General features: G+C 53.2%; 1 protein-coding gene across 1 annotated transcript; it reads right to left on the bottom strand.

Annotated features, from left to right (window-relative positions):
• Nucleotides 1-2,065: 2,065 nt before the first annotated feature.
• LOC144894196 (uncharacterized) lies at nucleotides 2,066-9,902 on the bottom strand. Its single transcript, XM_078786289.1, has 3 exons — nucleotides 9,854-9,902; nucleotides 7,413-9,166; nucleotides 2,066-2,909 (listed from the first exon to the last, which is right to left on the bottom strand). Exons 1-3 carry the CDS (start codon nucleotides 9,900-9,902, stop codon nucleotides 2,838-2,840), a joined length of 1,875 nt encoding a protein of 624 aa, XP_078642415.1. The 3' UTR covers nucleotides 2,066-2,837.
• Between the last annotated feature and the right edge of the window lie 522 nt (nucleotides 9,903-10,424).

The raw sequence follows: 10,424 nt of genomic DNA, 5'->3' as shown, positions 1-10,424 counted from the left end.
GTAGTTGTAGTTTTAATCCGGAACCACAACACAAAATTCGAACCTTCGCCTGTGTAAAGTTCGGATGTAGAATATATATCAACAGGAAATGTTCAAAAAGAACAATCATTTATTGCGGCATCCGAATATCATTATCATGCCGACGTGCCGCCACCCGTAAATACCCACACTGCCTTGCGCACCGGAACTCCCGCTTCATACCCGAAACGCGAGCAAGCTCTTCCGGTTGAAAACCCAACTAATGTAACACCATTACATCTCCCTTTCCCACAAGAAAAGTAATAAAGTAAAAACAACAAACTAATGTAATACCATCACATGTCTGCAATGTAATTAGATCATCACAACAATAAAATAGAACGGCACACGGTAGAGCACATACCTCCGGCAGGTGAACAGTTTCTTCTGTATCCCACTGAAAGGCCGGATCTGGATTCGGACCTGAACCAAAATCGAATCGGCTTGTTCTTGTCACATATCCAACTCATATAGCCTACCTAGTTTATTCATAACTCGAACATAACGTTTTACCTCCGCCACAAAAGGTGGATGGAGGTTATGTTTTCTCCCCTGTCTGTCTGTCTGTCTGTCCGATTGTGAACAAGATATCTCAAGAAGTTGCGGATGGATTCGGACTACATTTGGCAGAGAGGTAGTGCATGTGACAAGGACGAAATGATTAGATTTTGGTGAAGATCCAGATTCGGATCCGGCTACTGGAATTTTCGAAGTGATTCTTCACCATTGAGTGATTGGGCCAACCAGGTGGAGGTGTGCTCTCTACTGAGTGCCGTTCTAGTTTAAATATCGTTTTGTAGGAGCTGTGCTCCAACGTAAATCGGAAGAATGGACGCGACAAAAAGCTGGAATTCGTCCGAGTTTCTTTATTGTGTCAAATCAACTCGGGTACTCTGAAAAGCCCGTTTATCGGGCGGCAATATATATATACACATTATCCCGGAGCGTTTGCCCGGGAAAGGCGAGACCGGGCGTGCCCGGGCGTCCTGGGCGAACCCTGGAAAGGCGAGTCTGGACATGCCCGGGCGTCCTGGACGAGGCCTGGCAAGTCGAGAGCGGGCATGCCCGGGCGTCCTGGACGAGCCATGGAAAGGCGAGGCTGGGCGTGCCCGGGCGTTCTGGGCGAACCCTGGAAAGGCGAGTCTGGACATGCCCGGGCGTCCTGGACGAGGCCTGGCAAGTCGAGAGCGGGCATGCCCAGGCGTCCTGGACGAGCCCTGGAAAGGCGAGGCTGGGCGTGCCTGGGCGTCCTGGGCGAGCCCGGCATGGTGATCGCTCCGCGTCCTCGGTAGGTGCAAGGCGATTGTGTATACCCAGCGGTAGCCGCTACAGTTTTATATATCATTTTTGACCATAACTCTCAATGGTAAAGAATCACTTTAAAAATTCTCCAAGCTGGATCCAGAACCGGATCTTCACCAAAATTGAATATTGATTCTTCCTTGTCACACACACACAACCTGTCCAACAAGTTTTGTGTAAATCCATCCATCATTTTTTGAGATATCCTACTATATGTTGGTTTTGGCCCTATCTCCCAATGGTGAAGAATCACTTAAGAAAAAATTTCTCATATTGGAATCCATATTCAGATCTTCACCAAAATCGTATCTATTTGTCCTTGTCGGACACCCAACTGATCCACCAAGTTGGTTGTTGGGTTTTTTTTGGTTTTGGTTTTTGTATACAAGATCGAGGCTCATGTAAGAGCTAACATTAATCACATAAAAACAAACTGACACCATAAAACATATGATAAAGGGAGCGGGAGACAAGATCGGGAGAGAGAGGGAAGCACACAATAGACACAGGGCCATAGGGTGGATATCTATTATTTTTTTTGATTTCATGACCTGAACCTAGGGATTTGGCAAGAAGGGTGTGGGATGAAGCCTTATGACCTCCAAAACATCTTGTTTTTTTTCACAAGCGATATCGTGGTACGTTACCGAGAACCGCTGCCCCAAAACACCAGTATACACCAATTGTATGTTACATTTGAAATACCCATTTACACAGTAAAAAAAACAACACAAACTATATGATGTCATGTTCACATTGGTCTTGGCAGCAATATTTATTAATTCAGACCCCCAAAAGTAGTAAAAATGTTGTTTTAACGACTTGGTAAAATAACATGCTGTTGATGCATTTATCAGAAAGTCATGTTTTTGGACCTTAAAACCTGCATAATTTTAAATTTTTGTGCAATATTTGTGATTGGTGTTGCTACTACGATCCATGGTGGTTTACCAATGCTATTTTGAAACTGTTAATAGGTCCAATAAGTGTGTAAGGGGTGATATTTTAACCCATCAAAGACAATTACGCGGCATACAAGCGAACCAGTGCGCATTGACGTCATGATAAACTCGAGATGGGCTAGAGAAGCTCCACCGTCTCAATATATGAACTCCAGAAGCGAAATGTTGGTTTGGTGTCACTTGCTTCTAAGAATTTGTCAAAGGAGGTTTTGAAGTCTTTGAACTTGTCACTGTTGAGAATGACATGGTAGTTTGGATGTGGGAAAGCTTCAGCTGAGTTTGACAAAAGTTCCTTCACTCTACCCGCTTCATGTTCTGGAATAGATTCAAAATATGCATCCAGGAGCATCTGCTGCATCGCGTCTGACATCAGCTTATGGGCTCAAACTGCCCTGTTGTAATGCTTGCCGCTGAACACTCCATTCACAGACCCCACTGCAACAATCTCTGACTCAACCAGGATGTCTTGGAGACCACCATCTCGAAATCTCTTTCCAATACAGCCAAGAAAGGACATTGCAGTGTGGAATGCCCCAAGTCGAATTACCAGTCTCTTCATGAATTGTGCATTCTTCCATCTAATGAGCTGTGCCTTGCAATAGATGGCTTGGTCAACGACAATGACGACTGTGAAGGAGCCGGGGCTCCCACGTCGATCGGAAGAATGGACGCGACAAAAAGCTAGAATTCATCTGAGTTGCTTTAATGAAATCAAACACTCAGGCACTCTGAAAAACCGTTTATCAGTCAGCAATATATATCTATTCCGCCAGGGGGTTTGCCCAGGCCCGGCGCCAGGGGGCGTGGCCCAGCGTCCTGGCTGCGGCCTGGCAAGTTGAGGGCGAGCCTGGGCGTCCTGGACGAGCCCGGCATGGTGATCGCTCCGCGTCCTTGATAGGTGCAAGGCGATTGTGAAAACTCAGCGGCAGCCGCTACACACGTCCCCCCAGAATCGACTTGCACCGGCAGGGTCAATTTGAGGGGGGTCCTGATTACCCGGCCGAAGCGACCCCTGGCGGGTCGTGGGAGGGGGTCCGGTGAGGTGGTGGGCGGTCGAGTGGGGGGCACCGTGGATGGGGGACGGCCTCGCCGCGGCGGAAGGGCCACCCGTGGTGGGTGGTCGACGTCCACGTGCGCCGGCTTGAGGCGGTCCACAGCAATCCGGTCCGACCTGCCGCCGATGTCGATGACGAACGACTTGTCGTCCCGTCGCAGCACCCGGAAGGGCCCGTCGTACGGCGGCTGGAGTGGCCACCGATGTGCGTCGTGACGCACAAAAACATACTCCGCTGTGCGGAGTGCTGGGGGGACGTAGGACTCGGGGTCACCGTGGTGGGATGTTGGCACGGGGGCAAACCGTCGGGCGGCCTCCTGGAGGTCCGAGCGCTGGTGAGCTGCGGACCAGGGACTGGTAGCGTCGGGCACAAATTCGCCCGGGACGCGTAGCACCTGGCCATAGACAAGCTCGGCGGTGGATGCCTGGAGGTCCTCCTTGGGGGCCGTGCGAAGGCCCAAAAGGACCCACGGCAGCCGGTCGGCCCACCCGACGTCTTGAAGGCCGGCCATGAGCGCGGCCTTCATGGAGCGGTGGAATCGCTCGCACAACCCGTTTGCTTGGGGGTGGTAGGCCGTAGTACGGTGGAGCTTGATCCCCAGGTTGCGGGCAACCGCGCCCCACAGCTCGGAGGTGAACTGTGGACCGCGGTCTGACGAGATGTCCGCCGGTGCGCCGAAGCGGGCGACCCAGGTGGCGATGAAAGCCTGCGCCACGTCGGCGGTGGTGGTGGAGACGAGGGGAACGGCCTCCGGCCACCTGGTGGTCCTGTCCACCATGGTGAGCAGGTGTGTGAACCCCCGTGACGGGGGGAGGGGGCCCACCAGATCCACGTTGACGTGGTCGAAACGTCGTTCGGGCACGGTGAAAGGTGCCAGCGGGGCCTGGGTGTGTCGGTGGACCTTGGCCCGTTGGCAGGCCGTGCAGGCGCTGGTCCAATCGCGGACGTCCCGACGAAGGCCGTGCCAGACGAAACGCGCCGACACCAGCTTCTGGGAAGCTTTCCGGCCCGGGTGGGAAAGGCCGTGGAGGGAGGCGAAGATGCGGCGTTGCCAGGCGACGGGCACGATGGGGCGAGGCTGGCCTTGGGAGACGTCGCAGAGCAGGACAGTGTCCGCGCAGGGGATGTCGGCCAGGCGGAGGCCCGTGTCCGCCGCCCGGAGGGCTTGCACCGTGGTGTCGGTGGTTTGGTCCGCCGCCATAAGCGCAAAATCCACGCCCAGGTGGACCGCGTTCGCGCTGGCCCGGGAAAGACAGTCGGCCACGGCGTTGTTTTTGCCGGCGACGTGCCGGATGTCCGTGGTAAACTCCGACACGGCGGAGAGGTGGCGCTGTTGGCGGGCCGACCATGGCTCCGTGACCTTGGCCATGGCGTAAACCAACGGCTTGTGGTCGACGAACGCCGTGAAAGGTCGGCCCTCCAGGAGGTGGCGGAAATGGCGGACGGCCAGGTGTAGACCGAGGAGCTCCCGGTCAAACGTGCTGTATTTGAGCTCGTTCGGCCGGAGCTGCCGGCTGAAAAAAGCGAGTGGCTGCCAAACCCCGTTCACCCATTGCTCATGTACGGCGCCGACCGCGTAGTCGGAGGCATCCGTGGTGAGGGCGATGGGAGCGTTGAGCACCGGGTGAGCGAGCAGTGTTGCGTCGGCGAGGGCCCGCTTTGAGCCTTGGAAGGCCGCATCCATTGCTGCGGACCAGGCGATGTCGTGCTTGGCCGGCATGCCCCGGAGGGCTTCGTAGAGGGGCCGCATGAGCTGAGCAGCGCGGGGCACGAAGCGGTGATAAAAATTCACCATTCCCAGGAATTCCTGCAGGGCCTTTATGGTGCGGGGACGCGGGAACGTGGTGATGGCCTCGACCTTGGTTGGCAGCGGCACGGCCCCGTTCTTGGTGATGTGATGGCCCAAAAAATCAACGGCCGTCGTGCCGAAGTGGCATTTGGCCGGGTTGACGATGAGGCCGTGCTCGCTGAGGCGCTCGAACAGTGTCCGGAGGTGGAGGAGGTGCTCGGCCCGGGACGTGCTGGCGACGAGGATGTCGTCCAGGTAAACGAAAAGGAACGGCAGGTCACGCAGCACGCCGTCCATCAAGCGCTGGAACGCCTGAGCCGCTTTCTTGAGACCAAACGGCATCCGCAAGAATTCGAATAAGCCGAACGGCGTGATGACTGCCGTTTTAGGGACGTCGGCCGCCCTGACAGGTACCTGGTGATATCCCCGTATGAGGTCAATTTTCGAAAAAATGACCCGTCCCGCCAGACGGGCGGAGAAGTCTTGGATATGCGGGATCGGGTACCTGTCGGGGGTGGTAGCGTCATTGAGACGGCGGTAGTCGCCACACGGGCGCCATCCACCCCCCGGCTTTGGCACGATGTGCAGTGGCGAGGCCCACGCGCTATCGGAGCGCCGCACGATGCCGAGGTGCTCCAACGCGTCGAATTCGGCCTTCGCTACGGCGAGCTTGGCTGGGTCGAGGCGGCGGGCCCTGGCGTAGACCGGCGGGCCCGTGGTTGGTATGTGGTGCTCGATCCCATGCCGTACTGCGACGGCCGAAAACGTCGGCCGCGTGAGGGCCGGGAACTCCGTGAGCAGGCGAGCAAACTCGTTCGCCGCCGGGACGGCGCATGCCAGCTCGGTCGGCGCGGAGCTGCTCAATGTGCATACCAGGGAGCTGAAGGTTTCAGCGTTGATTAAACGACGCCGTTGGACGTCCACCAGCAGTCCGTGTGCGCAGAGGAAGTCGGCGCCTAGCAGAGCCACGGGCACGTTGGCGGTTACAAACGTCCAAGCAAAGCGTTGGCCGCCGAAGCAGAGGGTGACGTTGCGCGGGCCGAAGGTGCGGATAGTCGATCCGTTGGCCGCAACTAAGGAGGGGCCGCAAACCGCGGATTGCCTGTCCTGGTCAGAGGCGGGTATGACGCTCAGTTGGGCGCCGGTGTCGCACAGGAAGCGCCGTCCGGACGCTTTATCCGTGATGAACAGTAAGTTGCCCGTGTGGCCGGCGCTCATGGCTGGTAATGAACGCCGGCCCGGCCGTTTCCCGGCCTGCCGAAGGTGCACGGGGGTCGGCATGTCCGGGCCTTCTGTCCGAACCTGGCATGATAGTAACACCACGCTTGGTCAGGTGGAGGCCTCGGTCGTCGTGCCGGAGCTGGTTGGCTCGGTAGAGCGGCCGCCAATGGCGTCGGCAGTTCGGCCGTCGACCGTGCCGGGTGCTCGGGCGCCCTGGGTGTTGCGTCGGACGGCGGTGGGTCCCATGTCGCCGCTACGATGCGCTGTCCTGCGGCGGAGATCTTGTCGGCTTCTCTGGCAAGGGCCCGGGGATCTGTGATCGTCGTGCTTGCCAGGGCGAGGCGTACCGGGTTAGGCAGCTGACGGAAGAACAGCTCCCGGAACAGGAATGCCGGAGAGTGCTCGCCGAGCAGTGAAAGCATGTAGTCCATGCGCTCGGAAGGGCGCGTGTCGCCGAGCTCAGGCAGATCGAGCAGGCGCCGTGCGCGTTCCGCCGATGGGAGGGCGAAAGCATCGAGGAGCAGCTTCTTAATCGCGCCGTATTTGTCAGCGGCTGGCGGGCTTTCGAGGAGGCTCAGGGCGCGGGCCGCGGTAACCGACCCGAGCGCAGCTACCACATGGTGGAAGCGGGTGTCGTCGGCCGTGATGCCTCGCAGGGCGAACAGGGACTCCGCCTGTGCGAACCAAACCGCCGCGTGAGCCTCCCAGAAGGTAGCCAGTTTAAGGGCGACTGCCGTGTCCATGTCGATAGGTCACCAATGAAGGAGCCGGGGCTCCCACGTCGATCGGAAGAATGGACGCGACAAAAAGCTAGAATTCATCTGAGTTGCTTTAATGAAATCAAACACTCAGGCACTCTGAAAAACCGTTTATCAGTCAGCAATATATATCTATTCCGCCAGGGGGTTTGCCCAGGCCCGGCGCCAGGGGGCGTGGCCCAGCGTCCTGGCTGCGGCCTGGCAAGTTGAGGGCGAGCCTGGGCGTCCTGGACGAGCCCGGCATGGTGATCGCTCCGCGTCCTTGATAGGTGCAAGGCGATTGTGAAAACTCAGCGGCAGCCGCTACAACTGCTTCCAACTGTAACTTGTCGGCGATCTGAACACTTCTCTGCAGTATTGTTAGTACCGTATTCATTTCAGTCGGAGTGGCATCAATGACAGGGAGATACCCTATCACGCTCTTTGGTGGAACTTCAACACAAGACAGTAGTTGGTTGAATCCTGTCCAAGATGGCAGAGTCCCGTCAATGTTGTACTTGGTGATGTGGTATGCTAGGTCTATCGTCTTAGGGTGCTGGAGTAATGGGAAGTACGTTGCTCGATCCAATGGAACGCTGGTTGCGAATGGAGCGGGTCCTTCGTTTTTCCCTCCATAATATGTGGCAAGGTTCACTGCAGGTGGCTGCATCGATCTCTCCCGCGTCCTCTTAACTGTAGTGACTGGTGCTGGTTGTACTACTTCATGGGATTGACTTGGTCGCTGTATTATAATCCCATTGGTATTGTGCGTTGTTCCGCGCCCAGACAATGTCTCCTCCCCGAAGTCATTATTGTCCCATACGAGTGTGACATGCTTGCCCACCTGAATGATTGATGGAAGAGCATCCTCTCCACGATGTAGTTCTTGGTTAGCCAGTGCAGTGTCATGATTTAAGACGACAGAGTTTGAGACGCAGTAACCAAACCCATTCAGTAGGCTGATTAATTGGGCTGAACCTGAGAGATGACGTACTGTCATTGCAAGTGACAAATGTTTGGGCATCTGTTTCCTTCCCTTTGATTGGAGGTATATGATGTCCTGTGCAATTGTGAGAATTCTTCTATGTATTGTAGATTCTATCTTTACAAACTCATCAGAATCAGGTTCGTCTGACACTCCCACCATCCATGCAATAAAGTTATAGAGACAGGCAGGTACAATTGCTTCTGCGGCATTTGTTGTCAGGTGCTCAGAGGTTGGGGGCCATGGCATATTTGGCTTGATCTCATCTATTGCATTTCTCAATTGTAGCGCAGTGAAGTAGTGTTCTCTAAGGTTATTCTCAGTATACCCAGGTTGCTTTGGTGGGGTTGGTTCAGAGTCGGATGTTTGTTCTGTCTCTGTTGTGTCATCACCTGAACCATGCATGGTTTCTTGCAACACTTTCTTTTCTTCAACCAGCACTTCAGTGGAGATGTCAGTATCATACACAAGGTGTCCTTGGCAGCACATATACGGGGTTAGAAAGCATAGTTGTGGAAATGTTTTCATCAGTCTTGTCTTGAGAAAGCCACTTTTGTAGTTTGATTCTATTCCATGTGTTGCTTTGATTTGTTTCATGAACATGTCATTAAGTCGTTTCAGTCTGTAGATTTCCTTGTTGTCTATTATAAGATCCTTGACTGTTGCACAAAATAATGTGTATGCTTCTGAGTAGTTGGAGTCTCCTTGTTGCTCTGCATTAGGTGTTGTTGCTAGCTTGCCTAAATACCGGGTATACTCCTTGTAGCAGCGACCATGGTATTTTACCTCTATCGCAACACAATCGCTGTCTTGAATTTGAAGCAGCAGGTTTGTATTGTTGTTGTCTTTAGCGGCTTGCTGCAGTCTTGGTGCCTCAATTGTTGAGCACCTTGTTAGAGGCTCTTTTCTTCGGCCCCTTTTGCCTGTATTGATTGTTCTCTCTTTCTGACAAAGGATGCATATATTAGGCAACACATATTGGGATCTGGCTGAACATTTGGGCTTGCCTAAGCTGGAGCGTAGAGCACGTTTCTTGACTGGTTGTGGGCCTTTATGCACCTTGTCAATGTTGACGTTGATGTCATTGCATGTTGAAGCTGCAATAAATACACATAAAAGAAAACAATTAAAATTATGTGAGTTAAAAATGTCTAGACCTCAAGTCATGGTTAGCCCGACTAGATTCCCTCCCCCCCACCCCCCCCCCCCCCTTCCTCAGACTTCCTTTTAAAAATTTATTTGTTTCACCTCGGCCCTACCTCCTTGCATAAATATTGGACAGTTCCTTCAATTCAAAATCGTTCGACTACACACAAAATCATTTTACATATACCTCACAAAAAAAAAAATCAAACTAAGTTTTGAAGCATTGTCATGATTTATTATTCAAGTTATTCAACCTACCAGTATTGGCTGCATTTTCTTCTCTCTTTTTCATGCTGCTTTGCACCCTGCTCACTCGTTGTTTATCGGTAAATCGTGAATAACACACTTGATGAAACGCTGCATCATGCGGTATAGCTATAGCAGGTATTGTTACCATACTGTTGCCACGTTCGCCGAATTCGTCACCGTGGTTCTTCACGAAATTTCTCGCAATTTCAGCTTGATCACCTTCTAAATTCTGCCACGTAAGAACAAATTGCAAATATCGCGGCCATGTTATATCACTAAAAGGTATTAAACTTGATCTTTTGGCCGGAGAAATGCACATATAACAGCGTTTCTCGCTCCCACCCTCGTCACCGTCGCTGCTACTGGAGGCCGCCATTTTGTTTACTCACAGCCGGAAGCCCAGACATCGTTCGTAGCGCGAATAAGCGCGATCCTCATTGGTCAATACATCGAAATGCGTTCGAGGCTAAACGGAGATTTTGGAAATAAAATTATACATTTCAACATTATATTACAGACTAACGTACCAGAATCTGACTTGTGAAAAGTCATGAACATTATTTCTTAATTTTTTCTATATTATCATGCCAATTTGATGCCCACCCGATTTTCAGGTCACGAAATGAAATGAAAAATTGGAACACCTGGCAGTCTACAAGTACAACAGCAGAGAACAGGGTCATCGGGAGATCTGTGGGAGGGAGAGCGCTTGGGGGGAGTGGGAATGGGAAGGATAACACATGTAAAGAGGACGGGGGGGGGGGGGGGGGGGTGGGAGAGGTAAAAAAAAACACATGGACACTGCTTGGTGTTGGTATTTCAAAAAAGTGGATCTGGGGTGAATTAACGGGGGTAGAAAAGATCAAGGTTTTGGATGGGGCAAGACAAGAGATGGTGGTAACAGTGGTTTTAATGACCTGGAGGGAAGAGTGGGATTGAAGAGAGTGAGGGAGTTTGTTC

The sequence above is a fragment of the Myxine glutinosa genome, chromosome 11 (assembly GCF_964187855.1).
Source record: "Myxine glutinosa chromosome 11, kmMyxGlut1.1, whole genome shotgun sequence".
NCBI lineage: Eukaryota > Metazoa > Chordata > Myxini > Myxiniformes > Myxinidae > Myxine > Myxine glutinosa.
Note: the sequence above shows the minus strand (reverse complement) of the source record. Positions and strands in the feature narration are given on the sequence as shown.

What these genes read in the sequence shown, in the direction of transcription:
- LOC144894196 (XM_078786289.1), bottom strand. Translation starts at nt 9,902, where the DNA reads ATGAGGATCGCGCTTATTCGCGCTACGAACGATGTCTGGGCTTCCGGC. An exon ending in CGATGTCTGGGCTTCCGGCT is followed by an intron (nt 9,167 to 9,853) that starts GTGAGTAAACAA and finishes TATTTATTGCAG; the next exon opens with CTTCAACATGCAATGACATC. An exon ending in AGTTACAGTTGGAAGCAGTT is followed by an intron (nt 2,910 to 7,412) that starts GTAGCGGCTGCC and finishes GCTCCTTCACAG; the next exon opens with TCGTCATTGTCGTTGACCAA.